This window comes from Lipotes vexillifer, unplaced genomic scaffold (assembly GCF_000442215.2).
Source record: "Lipotes vexillifer unplaced genomic scaffold, Lipotes_vexillifer_v1.1 scaffold152, whole genome shotgun sequence".
Lineage (NCBI taxonomy): Eukaryota > Metazoa > Chordata > Mammalia > Artiodactyla > Lipotidae > Lipotes > Lipotes vexillifer.
This window is the reverse complement of record NW_006795886.1, coordinates 1,093,374-1,114,027: the sequence shown is the minus strand read 5'-3', so window position 1 is coordinate 1,114,027 and position 20,654 is coordinate 1,093,374. Positions and strand designations below refer to the sequence as shown.

The window sequence follows — 20,654 nt, the reverse complement described above, 5'->3', positions numbered from 1 at the left end:
AAAGAGTGCTGTGTGCTGAGAGACAATGGCAAAGAACCCTCCAGAGAACTGTGAGGACTGTCACATTCTAAATGTAAGTTGATTCATATTTTTATTCCCTTTTGAGCAGAAGCATGGCTTCACAGATTTACCATATTGCAATATGAACATTAAAAAGTGAAATCAAGTGACTTTGAATTATGGCTTGCAATTTTAAGGGCTATTGTGTATTGTTTTATTCTCTCTGTTCTTTGCTTAGGCAGAAGCTTCTAAATCCAAGAAGATATGTAAAACACTTAAGATTTGTGGACTGGTGTTTGGTATCCTCGCCCTAACTCTAATTGTCCTGTTTTGGGGGGGCAAGCACTTCTGGCCTGAGACACCCAAAAAAGTGAGTAAATGCACATTATTATCCAGTGTTTCTGTTTTGAGTTTGATTGAATTTAATTAGTGATTGACATGTATATTACTCTGAAAATGAAAGTCATTAAATTCTTTTTGTGTATATTTTTTGGTGGTATGAAAAACTCAGTCAAGGTTTGCTCTCTCTTTTGTGCCTAATTATTTTGGTAAAGGAAAAATATGTTTTCTGCATTTTGGTTAGTAATGATAAGATGTAGAATTACCCATTCTTTTATTATGTTTTATAAGGAGTTAAGATTCCTCACAAAAGCAAAATTTTTACTGTAAGAAAAAATACTTTCCATCTTTCTTTCAATTATCTGGGCAGAAACTGATGGAAAAGTAATTATACTACCACATAGGAAGAAACCATGAGAAATGGTAGCAAAGGATTTTCAGGGATTATGTTTCTGACTTAATGAATCTGCTGTGAGGACAGGCAGCAAACTCCTTTTCAGAAGGAGCAATTCTCATACCTGAATTCATGTTTATTTGTGACTCAAAAAAGAAAACCGAAAAATCTAGAGCTTTTCAGCTTCTCATGAGCCACAGTCGTTGGTGTCCCACTGAAATAGTAATGCTACAAGGTAGAAAAGTGACACCACGTCATTAATGACAGATATAATGCTTCTGATACTATGGTTATTTGGTGAAGCTTGGCTGCATTGTAGTTGATATTAGTGTACCTTAGTGTTATTGTTACTCCCGGGCTCACACACAGTGGCTAAGTTTAGATGTGACCCAAAGAAAATCATAGTCCCTTCATGCCAACAATTTCCATTTGAAAGAGAATTAATAAATGTACAAGCTATAAACTGTGAAGATGGTTTTCTGGCTTTGCTACATTTTTCTCTCTGCATGTGGGATGTTGTTGTTGCTACCATTATTATTAATTTGTTGTCATGGGATGCTCATTTCTATGTGACAACAGACGTAGGAAGGGAAAGGCAAAAATCCAGGAGGGAGGATAAAATACAAGAAGATAATGGATTGGTATGAACCATTAGGAGTCAAAGGAGTGATAGGAGCAGAGAGGAAAGAATATGGATCAATGAGGAAGGAGAGGCAGGGGGTGAGGAAGTGTAGAAAATAGAAAATCAAGTGGACAAGTGTCCAAAAGAAAACAGAGAAGTAAGGCATAGCCACCTTTGGATTCTTCACCTCTGCTACCATACCCACTTTCATTTAGTACTAGAAGCTACCTTATCAAGTTTAAGTCAGAGGGAGAATGAATAGCAAACTTTGTTTACTTGCTTTTTTATTTATACCTTGTCCCAGAAAGGATTTCATGCACCATCCGTTGCCTATAGTTAGCCCTTTCTCTTATCTCTCCCACTGCTCTCTGCTTCTGAACTGCTTACTGTTCACATGTCTTTCTAGAGAAGCCACCTATATTCAGACTAGTAAGGTGGGCAAAGCAATTGAGATCAGGAAAGAAACAGCAAATGACTAAGAGTGCCAAGATGCATACCAATCCAATTCTGCTATTACTTAGCTAATTCCCAAGGTAACATGCTGTCCCACAAATTGAATCTTGGATCCTCTTGACAATTACAGGTGGGTTAGAGGAGAATAAACCCTTTCATCCTCCATGGCCATAATGTCCTTAGCTGGGTGCAGTAGGTAGCTAGCCCTTCTGACCACCCATACATGTTTGCCTAAACAAGGGGCCAGATAGTTTTTCTAGTTTTATTTTAGCCATTGGAATTGCAAATTCTATTTTGAAAAAGTTTATGTGTTTTTCTAAACTTACAATGCTATTTGTCTCAGTGCAACTATAAATGACTAGGTGGGGACCTTGCTTTTATCTAGCAAGGTGCCAAGCTCACTAACAGAGCCCGTGGTCCCCTCTGCTTCTGTATTATATCGTCTTTGGTTCTCACTCCAGTTCACTTTTTAATGCATTATAAGGAGCAATCCTGTGATTCCTCAAACCAAATGTAAAAACGAGTCACTGCATGCACAGAAGAGGTGAGGTATGCTACCAAATAAAGTTTATCAAGAACCAAATCTCTCAAGAAATAATCCCTCTTAGGATGTGATTTTTAGCAAAGGGATTCTCAGAAATGAACAAAATCATTACAAAGTAATCTGGTAAAAGACGATAAATAGGTGTCTCCTGGGGCAAGTTTTTCCACCATGAACAAAGGTTGTTTGTTCTCTGTTCCAATGGGGAGTTACAATTTACTGCCTTTGATATTTAAGTCCCGGCCTTCCCCACAAGACCAGGCTGGGTCCATTGCAAACTGAGGAACCAGCTGGAGATGTGGATGCTCCACTAAGCCCACTACCTTTAGTTCCCAGACAAAAAGCCCCAGGGAACATCTGTTGTTTCCAATGGCTAGGGCTGCCAATAAGCCTGCCTCAGAGCTGACTTATGATTGCTGGGAAGTGAAGAGTAGTCAGATTGGTCCTGGAAGAAGATTTGCAGAGGAAAAGGATCCAGGCATCTTGCACAAATTAAAGAGGCTCCCCTAAAGAGTATGGCCTGGCAAGAAACAGCAGTTAGCAGATTAAAACCCAGGCTCTTCTGGACTTTCCTTTACAAGCCTGTGGGACCTGTGGGGACTCTTGGGGCCCTTGGTGGAGAGAACCGGTGATACTGCTGTGCTTATGGATGACAGTGATGTGTTTGGCATCCCGGGACTTTCTCCAAGTTCTTAGCATTTGCTCCTCTAGCCTCTGCCACAAATCCTTTTTATTTTGCTTTTTGACATCTGTTTATAATTAAGTGTTTATTTAACATTCCACATCTGGTGTTGACATTTCAATGCCAGTAATTTCCCCCCTCCTCCTTCTATTACCTCCCACCTTGGTGTGGACAAAATATCCATATTCCTTTTTTTTTTTTTTTCGGTACGCAGGCCCCTCACTGTTGTGGCCTCCCCCATTGCGGAGCACAGGCTCCGGACGCGCAGGCTCAGCAGCCATGGCTCACGGGCCCAGCTGCTCTGCGGCATGTGGGATCTTCCTGGACCAGGTCACAAACCCATGTCCCCTGCATCGGCAGGCAGACTCTCAACCACTGCGCCACCAGGGAAGCCCTAAAATATCCAGATTCTTGATCTAAAATGGGGAGACAGAGAGAGAGAGAGAGAGAGAGAGAGAGAGAGAGAGAGAGAGATGAAAATAAAATGAAACAAGGAAGACTAACTTTGGGAGAGCTGTTGCACTCCCTTACAGGCTACAGATCCCCAACCCACAGCCACATACAGAAGCCACTTGAGCTGAATGAAAGCCAGTCCATCGAGTTCTGTATTCAGCTTTCTCAACCAAGCAGAGGACCTATTCAGTCCCAGAGATTTTGAGAGAGCATCACAAGACTTCACTTTCAGGCAGTGACTGCCCAGACATCTTTGAAGCAGATTCCCAAGAGAAACATTCTTGCTTAAATCTCCCTGTATTACACATTAAACCTGAAACAATCAGAAATCAACTCCCCAGCTAATTCATCCAACATAGAGAAAACAAGTCAGAAAAATTCCAGCCTTTAAACCAACAGTTGATAGATGTAACACAGACCTTGTAGCCTATCCCTTCCAATCCTTTGTAGAATGGGGCAGAAGAATAATAAACTAAATTAATGAAATGCTGCCCTTCCTGCCATATATAGGAACCACCTGGTGACTTTAGGGCTATTTGGAAAGGCTAAGTTCTAAAGCCTACACAGTAATCCACAGATTCCTGGGGATGTCTCCTCAACTTCTGCATACTACCAGGATGAGATGAGAAGGGGTAGGATACGTGGGCATCCATCTGGCCTGCCCCTCACCTCAACTGCAGATTACCATTAAAAGAGTTTTACTCAAGACTGCAAGCCCAACAGCACTCTAGGCTGAAAATTTTTTTGCTCAGAAAAAGCACTTTCCTGCTACGTCTGGATCAGGCTTTCCTGTGCCTATTTCTTTAAGTTGGCCAGAGACCAACTTCCTTCACTTATCTTCACTTATCTTTTCACTTATCTTCACTTATCTTTCTTCACAAAGATACAACTTTCTTCCCTGAGTTCCCTGGGCTTTCCTACACAGCAGTTTGATAGGTAAGATGTGGGTCTGGAGAAGCATTTCATCTCCTCAAGGGAAGAGACGGAGATGGAGCTGAAACCTCTTTAGCAGGGGGACTGAGCTTCACCAGATGGTGCCACGTCAGCGTTTTTAAAAAGACTTCATTTTATTTTCCTCTCAAACCATTTCAAGAGCAAAGTCCACCCTTGTCCAGCCACTGTCACGGGTTAGCTCTTGGTCTCGGCTGCCAAGGGGCAGCATAGATTATGTAGAGTAGGACTCCGGCTACTAGGGGCACATTCATATTCAGTCTCTTCATTCTCCTAAGGCATTTGCTGGGCAACTTACTTGGTACCAGCCAGAAAAAACCTAGGTCTTCAAAGGGAGCTGTCCTTGAGTGGCTGAGAGTGGGATTGGGGCTACTGTAGGGAAAGCGGCCCAGGAAATCAACAGGTAGTAGCAGTCCAACGGTTCAACCTGACAGGTGTTAGCCAAATCTGAGCAGAATTGATTTGGTCAAACTACTATATATAAAATAAATAAACAACAAGGACCTACTGTATAGCACAGGGAACTATATCAATATCTTACAATAACTTATAAGGGAAAATAATCTGAAAAAGAATATATATATTATTATATATTTTATATATATGGATAACTGAATCACTTTGCTGTACACCAGAAACTAATACAACATTGTAAATCAACTACATTTCAATTTTTTAAAAAATTGATTTTGTCAACTATTCAACATTGCATTTGGCAATGGGTGAGAGATAAAGATGGGAACTGAGCCTCCAGAGACACTTGGTGACTTGTCCAAAGTCACACAGCTTGTAAGTGGCAGAGTTGAGGCTAAGACTAGAACCTGGTCTAGAGAGTCTTTTCACTATTCTTCAGCTGCATTTAAGAATAAGGAGTGGTGAGGGTAGTGGGTAGGGAGAAACTTCCAAGCCAGCTTGAGGATCTAGATCAGGGCTCCCCAACCCCCAGCAGGTACTGGTCTGCGGCACCGGGCGGCACAGCAGGAGTTGAATTACCGCCTGGACCATCCTCCCCCAACCCCCGGTCTGTGGAAAAATTGTCTTCCACGAAACCGGTCCCTGGTGCCAAAAAGGTTGGGGACCGCTGTTCGACATGAAAGAAATGGGGTTTTTTTCCTTTTGAAAAAGAGGAATGTCTGTGCTGCCTATGCCAGTTTTTTTTCAGGACTGAGAACTGGTGACTGAAGATACAGGAGTCCAACTTTGCATAAGAAACAATGTGTCTGCTCTGTGTTGGTTAAAGAAATACCCAGAGGCCCTTTAATTCCCCCAGGCTAGGTTGGTAATAATATAATACAATGCATTCCCTTCCTTTCCTTCCAGCCTAACACCTGCTAGCCAGCTCTTCTGAGCAAGTATTTCACCTTTGGGGAGTGTACCTCATAAACAGACAGTAAGAAATGAAGGTGGAGAGAAGGACATCTAGATTAATCATAGGCTTCAAAAAACAAACCTAAGCCAAATGTCCTCAAATCCCTTTCAGGACAAGCTAAAGCTACCTGCCCCAAAACAGATCCATCACACTGAGGTCTGAGGCAGCTTTACTTTTTATAAAAATCTTTCTTTTCTGATCTCAGAGATGGTCACAAATTGAGGCCAGAAAACACAGCAAACTGTGAAAGGAGGATGTTAGGGCTCATTTGCTGCCTGAGTGGAGAATTTAACTGGACTGAGGAAAGAATTCCTGAGCAGGGAAGAGAAATGAGTTTGTGTTCTCTCCACGTTTTGTCAGTGTGGTCTTCTTACATCCCTCACTCCTTGGGGTTCACCATGTATCTATCTCGTTTTACTTCTGAGTCATATTCCACCCATTGGTTTACCTGTCCAACGCCAGTGTTCTGGTCCTTCATAGTTGAGACCAGCCTTATGTGTGGATGGAGTGGGAACCCATTTGAGTGCTGCTGCAAAGATGCCCTTGCCCTTAATATGTCTCTTATTCCTGGTGCCATTGTGCTTAAAAACCACCATTAGTAATTCATTCCTTTGAGTTAAGTACTGCACTCATTTTTTTTAACAGACAAACACCCATCACTAATACCTTAGTGTGTTTTTCTTAACAGACAAACACCCATCACTAATACCTTAGTGTGAGATCAGTTGTCAGATTGATTTCTTCTTTGATATAAGGTACCTGAAGCACCATGAGATTCCTAGATGTCTAGATAGGAGACAGAGGAATAGAGGGAGATGGAAAGAGGAGGAAGGGCTACGAAGGTACAAAGAAGGCAGGATATAAAAAGAACAGAAAAGGGAAGCTAGAAGCACCAAAGATTAACTTGCCCTAATGTGCCGGTTTGGTGGAAGTGTACTTCTCATCATACTCTGTCCTTCCTGGAATAAAGCTGAGTTGGAGGCAGTCTGAGATGAACTACTGGGAGCCCACTCACACTTCTCACAGACCGGTCATCCTTCTCTGCTTTAGTTTGCACCTGGAGTGGGCATAACCATTTATTCCCTCATCTCCAGAAAGACCCTCAGCCCCTGAGCCAATGAGCTTAGTAGACAGAAAAGTAGTTCTGAAGCCAAAGGCATGAGTTCAGTCTTCATATGGGCCAGTGAAGCTTGCATAGCCATTACCCAGGCAAGGTGCTCCACAGGGACCCGGACGAGACAGTATGTCTGGATTTGCTCAAACCCATCCCTAAGCAGTCCAAAGTGGGCCACCAACATCATCTTCCTAGACAAAGGACAGTCTGTTCCAAAAGGCCACCTTTGATAGTGAATTCCATCTGAGTGAATATATAGCTCCCTACCCCCCACCCAGATTTTACATATAAATGAAGTCATTCTGATCCCACTACCATTACAAACAGAAAGGCAACATGCTAGTGAATGACTACAATCAGAAAGGACCCCTCCTCCCCTACCAAAAAAAAAAAAACCTCTTTGAAAGAATGCTGAAAATAATCAAGATCTGCTGAGCTTGGCAGTTTCCAATAGTTTTCATCTAGCAAGGTGTCCAAGTGAAGTGCATTGCCAACAGTGCAGGAAAACTCATTCCACAGAAGTACACTGAAATCCTAAATGTCACCAGTATGGTTCCATAGTCTTCTACCAATGATTGAAAATACAGCCTGTATTTTCTCTTTTGCCCAGGTAGGCAGTGTTCCAACATCCCCTAGTCTCTAACCTCATTTTTCCGTGCAATAATCTATCAGTTGTGCTACTGATGAAACAAACACCCCACCCCACCCCCAATGACTAGTGGTGTCAACATTTGTCTCAACAATGGATAGTATTTCTAAAGAAATTCCCCCCTGTTGGGAGATCTGACAAGGCTGGATCTGAAGTAGATGCCTCTCTCCTCCACTTAGGTCAGGCCCACTGAGAGCTCAATTTGTTGCCATAGGTAGAAGTTTCTCAAGCTAGCTGCAGAGCTGGAACTGAGGACAAATTTATAACTAGAAGCAGATAGCAAGTCTAAAGGAATTTTCTACCTGTCACAAAGCAGGCCAGACTTGCTGTGTTAAGTCTGCAGTTGCTGGAAAGTTCTAAATACTGTTTTCCTTCCCCTTTTAAAATCCGGTCTCTTGAAAGACCTTGCCAATGCTCAAAATCTCTCTTTAGGAAGATGAGAATTTGCCATTGGTGGGGAAAATGTATTCAATATACACTTCAGCTCTAACCGTGTCCAAGGCACTGTAGGGCAGCAAAAAGGTAAATGACATTGTCTCTTGTTTTCCTATTCAGCGACTACATCAATTTTTCACACTTGAAGTAATATTGCTTCTACAAACCCTTCCAATTTGTTTTTCTACTTGAGGTGGGGAAAATTTGACCAGGTTATACTAACATTCAGTCACAGATACCGGCAGACATTAAAAAACAACCCAACCCAGCACAAGCAATACAAGACTGCCACTGGGAACAGTATCATTAGAAAGCAACAATGGCCCTGTAGATGACTTGCTTTTTCAGGTTTTTAGTTTACCAAATGTTTTTCATAAGGAAAAATGAGAATGAAGAAACTGGATAGCCAAAGGCCTCCTAACAACAAGGATAAGATAGACTTCCACATGGCACCATCAGGTCTGGCCTGGTTTGTGACAGGTAACAAATTCCTTTAGGTTACTTATTTGCTTCTAGCTATAAACATGTCCTCAGTTATAAGTAATGGGCTTATTAATAGACTGGGATACTCTATGGGACTGGTCCTTTTGGCCGTTAGAAAAATTGTCTCTTTTAGACGGTAGGAGAGAGTCTGGGGTTTTGTTTCAACCACTCAAGAGCAACCTGATATGCAGCTTTGCCAAGGCGATCTTCTTGGGAGACTCCATATTACATAGTGCATATTCCAATTCACAGCTGTTGAATTCTATATGCAGGAGAATCTGGAGAACTTGAAGTCAGCTGAATCGGGTTTGGAAAAGAAAAATCAGGAATCAACTGAATGAATTTGGTTAGCCCATAACAGAAAAGGTTAGGGGAAGGCAGTAAATGTTTCCTGGAGCTTGAAGGACAAAAGGAAGCCATTGAGGTCAGGGTAAGACTATTATCTAATGTTCACCAAGGAGAATGGTCTTCAGAGTTTCAGAGTCTAAAAAGTACAGATCCAAGACTGCTGAGACAATATTAAATGCCTGGATGGATAAGATAAAGAGCAATGCCTAAGCATTCTAAATCTGTTCAAATCTCTTTCTCAGCCCTAGTGAATTTCACAGGGAGTAAGTGGGTGACTACTGAGTACTTAGAAAGGGAAGTGGCAGCTTAAAGAAGCAGTATAGGTTTTTGGTGACTCCTCTGCTTACCACAAGTGGAAAACACCTTACAGGCTGCTTGCAAACTATCATTTGCTATTTAGTCAAGGCTGCCAAGAAAACTGTTGGAATTCTTAGTAATTAGTTCAGCAACTTGGCTTGAATACAAAATACTGGCTCTGAAGGGATCCCCATATCAACTCCAGTGCCAAGAAACACCTCACTTTAATCTCGAATCTCAGAGAATTCCCAACGGCAAGCTGCTGAGATGGCACCTCTCTGCAAAGGCTCTGGAAAAAGAAGGTGCCCCAGATATTACCCAGTTAAAGTGTCTTATGAAGGGACATACTGAGTATCTTAGAGCTTGTTTTCCTCTGTTCTCCCAGACATATGACATGGAGCACACTTTCTACAGCAATGGAGAGAAGAAGAAGATTTACATGGAAATTGATCCCGTGACCAGAACTGAAATATTCAGAAGTGGAAATGGCACTGATGAAACATTGGAAGTACATGACTTTAAAAATGTAAGTTGGATATTTTCCCCCTAAAGCTTCCCACTTAAAATATTAGAACATTTGAGTCAAGTTAAAAATAGCCTGTAGCCTCCATTTAATTTATAAGACAAAGCTTTCCCTTTGAATTCAAATTTTGCCAGCCTGGGGCCCTGACAAACCATGAAACTCATTAACTGTGGCTATTTCAGGAAGTTTTGTTATTTTTTGTCTGTTTTATAGGGATACACTGGCATTTACTTTGTAGGTCTTCAAAAATGCTTCATCAAAACTCAGATTAAAGTGATTCCTGAATTTTCTGAACCAGAGGAAGAAATAGATGAGGTATGTAAGAAAAATAATAGTAATAGTAAAAGCCATAATTTATTGGGGGCTAACTCTGTGTCAGACATTGTACTAAATGCTTTACCCTCATTTGATTCTCACAACAACCCTATAGATAGGTACTATTATTATCCCCATTTTCAGATGCAGACCAAAAGGTGACTTGTCCAAGGTTATACAGCTAGTGCAGAGCAGATTGGGATCTTGAACTCAGGCCTTTCAACAAACCTAAAGTTCATGCTTTTAAGTCCAATGCTGTACTTTTATACCCAGGTAACCATTATGTACATTTGCTTCCAAACCAAAGATTTCTGGTAAAAGGGGTGAGCCGGAGGAACAAAACCAATCCTGCCAAAGATAAAGTCCTGAAAAAAAGCCCCAAGGCCACTTGGATCCTTGCCACTTTTGTCACACTGTGACATTCACCTATTCTAAAGATTTTAGTTCAACACTACTATATATAAAATAGATGACCAACAAGGACCTATTGTATAGCAAAGGGAACTCTACTCAATATCTTGTAATAACCTATAGGGAAAAAGAATCTGAAAAAGAAAATATATATATACATATATATATATATATATATATATATATATATAAAATATAACTGAATCACTTTGCTGTATACCTGAAACGAACACAACATTGTAAATCAACTATACTTCAATAAAAAATTAAAAATTAAAGTAAAAAAGATTTCAGTTCATTCACCTTACCATTTTATGCTGGGCTGCTAATAGAATAATCCACCTTTAACATATCACTAGGAAAGACAAAAGTAAAGAAGGTGAGAACTACAGTATAATACAAATTCTCTGAAAGCACACTCCCAGGCCATGGTGAGGTAACCTAGGGCAGCGGTCCGCAACATTTTTGGCACCAGGGACCGGTTTCATGGAAGACAATTTTTCCACGGACTGGGGACAGGGCATGGTTCAGGCGGTAATGCGAGCGATGGGGAGCCATGGGGAGCAGCAGATGAAGCTTCACTCGCTTGCCCGCCGCTCACCTCCTGCTGTGCAGCCGGGTTCCTAACAGGCCCAGGGGTTGGGGAACCCTGACCTAGGGCACCAGTGCAATTGCTGAATGGCCGCTATAGGCCTAGTGGGAGATGGAGGATTATTGCCTAAAATACAGCCATCGGTAAAGCCCAGGAGACTTAATTTTTCCCTGAATATCCTGACTGTGATTATGGTATGCTGCTATCTATGACAGCCTACCTCCACTGTAGGCAGAAGAAACAAATATTGGGTTGGGTTGATTTGTTTTAGTGTTTAACTGGCAAATCTAAACTGAGATTATGCCAATGGCACAGTGGCCACTCTATATGCTGTAAATACCTCTTTCATTTTCTTCTGTCTCTCCCAGGTTCTTTTTCACTTTTCTCCTGCCCAACTCTCTCCGTGTTAATTTTCATCTACCCATTTATCTTTTTCTTTTACTTTTCTTATTTTGGGGGGTGAGGTGGTGTGGGGATCACTTTTTTCTTTCCATTACCCAAGTCTCAGGGTCGTCACTGGCTCCCACAGACATGATATTAGTCTCCTCATGTCCAGAGAAGTTACAGACCCTGGTTCCTAGAATTTCTAAGAAAAAGAAGATTTTCCCCAAAGACAATGCTCTGCTCCCAAGGTCTATGGCAAGTGAAAAGTTTTGGAGATTTTTTTTTTAATAAGCCTAATTTGGATGCATCTGAGGAACAGAACAACTTCCAGGATATTAGGGGCAAAAGTAAGATGAAAGGAGAATCAAGAAGATAAAAAGCTATTATACCCAATATCATATGCTGCTTTTTACAGAAAATAATGTAAGCATTTGAGTAGGGCCAGCCAGCAATGACTTCCCAAACTGATACAACAAGATTTATTTTTCTGAAAAAGTTAAAGGCTGGGACTTCCATGGCAGTCCAGTGGTTAAGACTCTGTGCTTCCACTGCAGGGGGACTAAGATCCCACATGCGGCATGGCAAAAAAAAAAAAAAAAAGCTAAAGGCAAAAGCCCATAATGTCTCATTTTGGCCCTAATTTATTCTTCAGTTAATATTGTCAGATTGTCTAAATACCCCAAGTATTCATCTCATGATAGTGAAATTGCTTTATCTTCAAGAAAATCCTATTTTTTTAATTCAGGCTACAGATTTTTTTTATGAGACAAATTTGTGGTCCTGAATGACAAAAACCCTCTTATTCTGCACTTCCCTCACCACTGTATCCATACTTTGTACATGTTAAAGATGCAGAGCAGGTATATAAATAGCCCTGATTTTGCTAACAAAGCTAGTCAACGTACCAACCTCATTTTATACAGTCCCTTTCAATGCATCCCAAGTCTTTACAGACTCAAGGGCAAAGGAGCTAAGATGAGACTTTTAAGTGACTAGGAGAAAAATTATACAAAGCCATATTTCAAAGAATAAAAACACTGAAATCATAAAGCTAGAAAGAAACAAAAGAGAAAAGGAAAAACCTTATTAAGAGTAGGGGAAAAAAATGTCATAGCCCAGGAGACAAATGATTAAGAGCTAGGTATACAAGACAACTACTTCCAACACTAGAAACAGAAGAGAAGGGGGCATTCTTGACAATATAAGAGAGGCTGCCTAAACAAAAAACATTCTGTGAGACAAATTCTAAGCATCTAGAATGAAAGGAGTAAAATAGTAGTAAGGCCAGTGAAGTCACAAGTTAGACCTGACTTTGAAACAAAGTATCTTTGGTACTACAACTATACCATTAACACAGTCTTGTAAAACCAAAATATTAGGTTCTGTTGCTACTTAAGTGATTTCACCAATTTGGATTATAGGAGTGTTTTTCAGCTTGAGATCAAATTCAGCTTGCAATCCTAGTCATAAACCTAAAACAAGGCAGGCACTCACAACATCCATTTAAAAGAAAGAAAACAAATGTAAATCACTCAGGGTTCCAGAAGCCCAAATTAAAACATACATGGCCCAGTGGGAGGCCCAGAAAATGATGGAAAGCCTTCCTGACTTTAAGGGAAATGGTAGCCAAGAAGGCTCCTGTTTCAGTGAGCAGCCCTACTGTTAGATGGGAGACGGAGGGACCAGTTGTTAACTCTCCCAAGGGCATCTACTTCACTGGGAGCTCTGGGACTGGAATTATTATTCAGACTCGAAATATGGTATTTTCCAGGATCCCATAATGTCTTACTCATTTTATTAATTTCTCTGCCTATCCCCACCCTGAACTACTTTCTTCTCTCAGAATGAAGAAATTACCACAACGTTCTTTGAACAGTCAGTGATTTGGGTCCCAGCAGAAAAGCCTATTGAAAACCGAGACTTTCTCAAAAATTCCAAAATTCTGGAGATTTGTGATAATGTGACCATGTATTGGATCAATCCCACTCTAATAGCAGGTATGGCCTCCTTCTCCTCCTCCTCCTCTGTTTTCCAAAGTCAGTAACATTTCCAGCATTCAGAGACTACACTTCTAGGAAAACAAATGATCAGCTTATATCTTCTTACATGAAACTGTATATGCTGACTGCCAGTGAGGAGGGAATTTTTCACAGCCAAGTTATAAATCAGATAAATTAATGTTGACAGGCTTTTAAACATCCCAGCAAAGGTAACGCCACCCTAATGTGAGTAGTGATAGTGAAAAGCTAATCTGTCTCTCTTTGCACATCTATATTCATTGCAGTCGGGCTACCAGACTATGGCTCAAACCACTGTGTACCCAACCCAAGAACAGAGGAGAGAAGAGCCAAAACAATGCTCTGTTGTCTCAAGAAGGATTTTCTATGTCAAATGGTGGCATCCTCCCCGGATGATAGGACAGTCACTGCAATACAAATTTCTTTGTGGCTATTTTAGGAATCACTATAAAAGTAATTGGGTGCTAAAGGTCCAGAGTAAAAGACTCCAGCTCTCAACTTCCAGTCAGCCCATAGAGAGGGCAAAGTCCCTGGACATCTTATTCTGCCCACCTAGTATAAAATTTGGCCTCCTTCATTCTGGACAGCATAGATTACTACATTTCCCAAGAGAGAATGCTCTAACCAATGCGGGCATTTATTGGTACTCTTTGGCCTTAAAAAAAGGCAACTAGGGACTTCACTGGTGGTGCAGTGGTTAAGAATCCGCCTGACAATGCAGGGGACACGGGTTCGATCCCTGGTCCAGGAAGGTCCCACGTGCCACGGAGCAACTAAGCCCGCGAGCCACAACTACTGAGCCCTAGTGCTGCAACTACTGAAGCCCATGCGCCTAGAGCCCGTGCTCCTCAACAAGAGAAGCCACCACAACGAGAAGCCCACGCACCACAAGGAAGAGTAGCCCCCGCTTCCCACAACTAGAGAAAGCCCACTCGCAGCAACAAAGACACAACCAGCAAAAAAAAAAGCAACTAAGTGCAATTACTACAACTTCCGCTTCAACATTCTTCTCCTAAAGGACGTTAGTGGAAATCATGATGAAATCTGAATAAAGTCTGTAGTTTAGTTAATTGTATTGTACCAATGCTAATTTCTTAGTTTTGATCATTGTACCATGGTTATGTAAGATGCTAACATTAGGGAAAATTGGGTGAAAGGTATACAGAAACTCTGTACTATCTTTGCAACTCTTCTGTAAATCTGAGATAATTTCTAAATACCAAGTTTAAAATTTTTTAAGACAGGAAAGAGAAGGGACGAGGAAGGAAGACAGAGGGCACTGAATCAAACCAGGCAACCAAAAAAATATTTACTGAGCACCTGCTGTGGGTAAAATCATTGTGGGAGACACCAAAGTCCCCTGCCCTCAGTTTTTAATTTAATATGCTAATAAGGCAAAGCAGTAAGTGATGCCAAATGAGCAAAGAAGTCTATGTACATGGGAATGGTCAAATTTCTTTTGGAAGATCTCCGTAAGATATCAGCTTCAGGAGCTTGGAAAAGTGGTTCATTCATGCCTAAATGATGGCAGTGAGAAGACACAATGAAAATCTCTATCCCCAAATGCTAGTTCCCCAAGCAAAGCAGTTGTGTCACAACTTTGTGTTTATTACCTTAGTTTCAGAGTTACAAGACTTTGAGGAGGATGGTGAAGACCTTCACTTTCCTACCAATGAAAAAAAAGGCATTGAACAAAATGAGCAGTGGGTGGTCCCTCAAGTGAAGGTGAAGACCCGTCACACCAGACAAGCAGCAAGCGAGGAAGAACTCCCTATCAATGACTATGTGAGTTCTGTTCACGTTTTTCTTGTTAGGGGAAAAACAAAGAGCCTTCACAAAACTCACTACCCCTCAGATCAAAGTCACTGAAAGGATAATGGTCATTGTTTTAAGAAAAAAATATTTAAGAAGCTTGGAATCCCTAGAAGACTCGTTCAAAATCAATCTTGTCAATCTCCTGTAATATACAATAATGGAAAGGAATATGAAAAAGAATATATGTATAACTGAATCACTTTGCTGTACAGCAAAAATTAACACAACATTGTAAATCAACTATATCTCAATAAAGTTGTTCTAAAATTTTGTTAATTAAAAAAAAGTAAAATCAATCTTGATCTAATCCATTGATGTATCTCCAAGATCAGGCTCAGGAACTTAATTGCTCACCAGTCCCCAACTCCTATAGTCTTATACTCCTCCCCTGCTTGGCAGACCTCTTCCTAGTGAACCTGCCCCCTCCAACACTGGCTTCTTCTTCTTTCAGACTGAAAATGGAATAGAATTCGACCCCATGCTGGATGAGAGAGGTTATTGTTGTATTTACTGCCGTCGAGGCAACCGCTACTGCCGCCGCGTCTGTGAACCTTTACTAGGTTACTACCCGTATCCATACTGCTACCAAGGAGGGCGGGTTATCTGTCGTGTCATCATGCCTTGCAACTGGTGGGTGGCCCGCATGCTGGGGAGGGTTTAATAGCAAGTCTGAGATCAAGTGCTTAAACTTCTGGCAGCCAACATATAATAAATGCATGCTATTCAATGAATTTCTGCCTATGAGGATTTTGGCTCCTGGTAGCCAGTACTCTGGAATTACTTGTAGGTAATTCTTCTCTTCATGTTCTAATAAACTTCTACATCATCATTAATGGCCTGATTGCTGCTGAACACACTGGGTAAGTGTTTGTTAAGAATATTCCCTACAACTGAAATGGAGCAGATCCGTCTCACGTGGAAGACAACAATGAAAACTTGCATTTCATCAGGTTTGGGGAGTAGGAAAGGGCAAAGCGTAAGGATTCTCAAATACTGTATTTTACTAGGCTGTATTGAGAAAGTGGAAATGGGGCTGATGACAAAATGACCCCATAACTGATGCATAAAAAAATGTGTCCTTTTGTGCATACCCCAGTGTCTAATTATGTGAGAGACATATTGTGGACTTGCTTAAGCATCTCTTAAGCCACTGGACAGGCAGTGAGTCACAGCAGGCCAACACTAAAATATTCCAAGTGCTCAGACTCAGCAAAGGAGAAAGCTAACCTAACAAAAAGGGTCCCAGGCTCTCCTCCTGTGAACAAGAACTCAACTTTGGACAAATTCAGTACTTCGTAAACTTCAGGTATGACTTCTCTTTTCGATCAGTGTCTGGTTACATAACTTTCCAAGGAAAGTTTCCCCCCTGGAAAACGGGGACCCATAAATATCATTCACAGAAACAGGCATTATAGGACATTACTGAAGTGAGGAGTCAAACGGGATTTTGTTTTTCCTCCAAAACCACAAGAAACTAGCAGTATGGCACTTTCTTAAAAGAAGGGTAAGGCCTAGTTTTTGATCACCTGATAACTTGGCTTGGGATTAGGAAAAGGGGCAAAGCAGAGAGGAGAAGAAGTGGTTAGAGGGTAATGTTAAACTTGGAGTCCCAGCCAGTTCTAGTTTCAAAATTCTTGTTATACCCATCTGTCACCCCTTCTAGTTTCATTGGAAGGTAGCCCCTTCATTGCTCAACTTGAAAGTTATTGTGTCACGAAAATATCTGTCTGGCACTTTCCATTTTCAAAGAGTAAAATCTTCAAGATACCTGTGGGGCAGGAGTCATTTTCCCGCACTGAACAGTTGAGGAAGCAAATAGAAGCAGATTTGCCCAAGGCTGAGTTAAGATTAGCCAGTCTTTAACTCATAATTAACATACATGCCATACTTAGATTACCAATTTTCACAGGATGAGAGCACAATAAAATATATCTAACAATGCAATGTCACTGAAAATATTTTCTTTCTTTATTCATGATTTAGAAGACATGAAAATTTTGGAATACTTCATTTATCATAATGGGCATTAATCTGTAGTTGAGATAGAAAAATGTAAAAGATAGGAGATTAATTTGACGTTGTATGACTTTACAATGTTCTCTATCATTTTTAAATAAATTTTTCATTTTTAACATTGGTTTTTAAGATTGACCAATAATTTTAAGTTCCTGAGACACTCAATTTGATGCAGTCTACATTGTACTATATATACTACGCTCTGTAGGGGATACAAATGAAATAGAAGGCATACTCCTTATTGCCCAAGAAAAATAAGATGCCCAAGTATACAAGCCCATATACAGAAACTTATACACAACTAACTACAGTTGTATATGGCATGTTATATACGTGTGTGTGCACAAACACACACACACACAAGAATTATAGAAGTTTTCATATCACATGTGAGGGCTAAAGGTTGCTACTCACATTAATTGAGGAAGCATTTCTTATTCAAATGCGATACCTTGACCTCCACATAATCTCACACTGGGAAAATGTGGATCCCCTTAATGAAGCAGACCATGAATTTCAAAAGAAAATACAAGGGCATGCTAAAAAAAAAAAATCACATCATCTCACACTTAGGGAAAAAGAAACCAAAACAGCAAACAAACAAACCCAAACACATGAGTCTGTCACTTCATATAGGCCTAGGCCAGGTTGGACAAGAAGAAAGTATGGTATCGCTCTCCCATCATAGACTTTTGCCCCTTATTCAAGGCATGCGCAGATAGACTCCTTATATCATGCCTTATACTCCCCTCAGACCAACCCCACTGAAGCTAGAGTTTCCTCTGTTCCTTCCACCACCCTTCCCTAAGACTAGCCTCTCATCACAAGGAATGATGCCAAAGGAGCTCCGACCTCCCAGGCCAGAGACCTTGCAGTAGTTTTTTTTTTTTTTTTCCCCTCTGATCTTTTTTTTTTTAACTTCTTTATTGGAGTATAATTACTTTACAATGGTGTGTTAGTTTCTGCTTTACAACAAAGTGAATCAGTTATACATATACATATGTTCCCATATCTCTTCCCTCTTGTGTCTCCCTCCCTCCCAGTTTTAATGTATCCCTGTCTTCCACTCTAGTCACTCACCAAATGCTTCCAGCTTGTCCTCTTAAACCACCCCTCAATTTATGCTCTGGTCCAGGCCACAGGTTATTTCTTTGCACAGCTGTTACAACCTCCTCCCTGCTGAAGTTCCCAGGCTACAGACTGAAGCGAGAATAAGTGCTTTTACACAAAGTTTATTTTTCACTTATAGATTTTATGAATGCCATTTCCTTCTCTGAAAGTCCATAATAGGTACATTAAAGATCGGTCCTCACCTGCAATCAAATAGTCCTTCCTCAAACCACCCTTAACCACCATCCCACATCCCTTTTATCTTCCCACTACCCTACCCTCCCCCTTTGCTTATCTCAGGTACATTAGCTTCATGCTCTATTTGTGCAGTCATCCCACCTCATTTACAGAGTTTTCTCTCACTAATTGGAAGAAATTTAAAAATCCCATTTTCCTTTTACCTAAACATGAAACCTCAGTCTTCTCTACTTTATTCTATGCCTATATAAGTTAATGTATCACAACGCACATACCATTTACATATGAGTTTAACCTGCAAGTTCTTTTCTAAAAAGGGCCCATACTCTCTCCCATTTTGCTCTGTCCAGAACCCAGCACAGAATCAAAAGCATGTAAGTGGTCTTTAATTTTTTAGTTGAAAGCAAGAAATGATAAAGAAGAGAGGGAAGAAGATAGAAGAAAAAGAGAGCACAGCTATAAGACTCTTCAGAATGTCATTACAAAAACTTGGCCTTGAGTTCTGTTGAAATTTAGGATGAAAGTTCTTATCTTACTTAAATCCATTTTTGTACTTCTTATCTTTTGACACAGTCTGTTTCTACAAGTATGAAGAATTCCTCTAATCCCAGAATGATCAAAAGCATCGATGATGGCCCACAGCTCAATTATCTATTTCCTTTATACAAATGCAGGCTTTTTGCATTTTCTTCTCAATTTTCAATGACTCCATGTATAAAAAAGAAAAAAAAGGCAAAAAAACACATCTGCTGTGAAATCACAGGAACTATCACATCACCTTTTAGATTCTTTGGGAATCTAAATTCCAATCAAGATGAGTCAGGTGAGGTGAAGTTATCCATTGCTCCCACTCAGCAGAAGGGCACTATGCATTAGTGTGCTCAGTGCCTTCCTGCACACCTAAAATGGCTCTTTGGCAGGATGAGGGGCAAAGGAAATCTATTTTGAGTCTTTATATATAAGGCTCACTGTCTGGCTGAGCTCAAAACTGTCACTTTGGCTCCTAAAGTCTAACGCTGAAAGCTTACTGAGATAAATATGGACCTTCTCATTCAGGCTGTCAGGAAATGCGTGGATCTATTTTATTTATACCCTTAAAAAACGATTTCATTTTGGCTTTCCTTTTTTGAAGAAGTTTCATTCCATGGCTTAATTTTGCTGAAAACATGTTGTTCCCTAACAAGAAAGAAAAGTCGTTCCATATTAAAAACAGGTATGAATGTACACACAGAAATTATTGTCCGTGGCTCATTCAAAAATCCTGCTTCTAAGTCTCCTCTGGTATCTTTAATTAATTTGCCTGAAAGCTACTTACCCAAGTACTGCAATTCAGATCAATAATCAACTCTGGCATTTGTAGCCTAATGAGTGAATAGTCACTTGAATACTTACTGCTTTGATATTTGGGTCCCATTTGCCTATTTTTTCTTCCATGCACTTATTTGACACTCGAACCTATTGTCCTTGCTAAAGAGGCTCAGAAAGATAGAGGCGCGTTGAATCACGGGAAACCAACCAAGCCACAATAAATCCCTCAACCAAAACAAACAAATAAACACCAGTGAGTCCATGGTGCTGAGATGAACTCTAACAGTTATATGAATATATTGTTTATATTTATCCTTCCCTGCTGGTGCTATCATTTGCCATTCTGAACTTTCCACTGACAGCAGTGTTTCTGCTGGTCTTACAGAGATGTTGGCTACTAAAACACAATTCAAGCTCATACCCATATCAATCATCAGTGAGCCAAGAACAAGACATTTGCCAAAGGTAGGGGATTTAGAGTCCAGGCCCTAGTTATGGTTGAGTTGCTGAAGCAGAGAGTAAAAAGCAGCAATGTGACTAGCTACAAATAGAACACAGGGACTTGAGCTTGTTTATTTTGCAAAGGGGCCCAAGTGGCATGCTGACCCACAAATTCACTATGTCCACTGAAATCCATCCCTTGGGGTAGGGGTTGCCTCTTCACAGCAATGTTGCTCTAGCCCTGTGTATCTGTCTGGTGTACCACCGTGATGTAAATCCCCCATGTTCCCAATAATAGCTTTTGATGTTTGGGTTATACTAAATCATATCCTGTTCAAATCAGAATGGTTTGTGGCTGACCTTTTACATTTTCTGTTCCTCCAGACTACTTCT

At 40.6% G+C, this 20,654-nt stretch overlaps 1 protein-coding gene across 1 annotated transcript; it reads left to right on the top strand.

Moving 5' to 3' along the window:
- Nucleotides 1–25: 25 nt before the first annotated feature.
- Nucleotides 26–16,017, top strand: TNMD (tenomodulin). The gene is made up of 7 exons (XM_007467966.1): nt 26–73; nt 239–370; nt 9,516–9,656; nt 9,867–9,968; nt 13,199–13,352; nt 14,992–15,158; nt 15,640–16,017. The coding sequence occupies exons 1-7, from the start codon at nt 26–28 to the stop codon at nt 15,847–15,849; spliced, it is 954 nt and encodes a 317-aa protein (XP_007468028.1). The 3' UTR covers nt 15,850–16,017.
- Nucleotides 16,018–20,654: the final 4,637 nt, after the last annotated feature.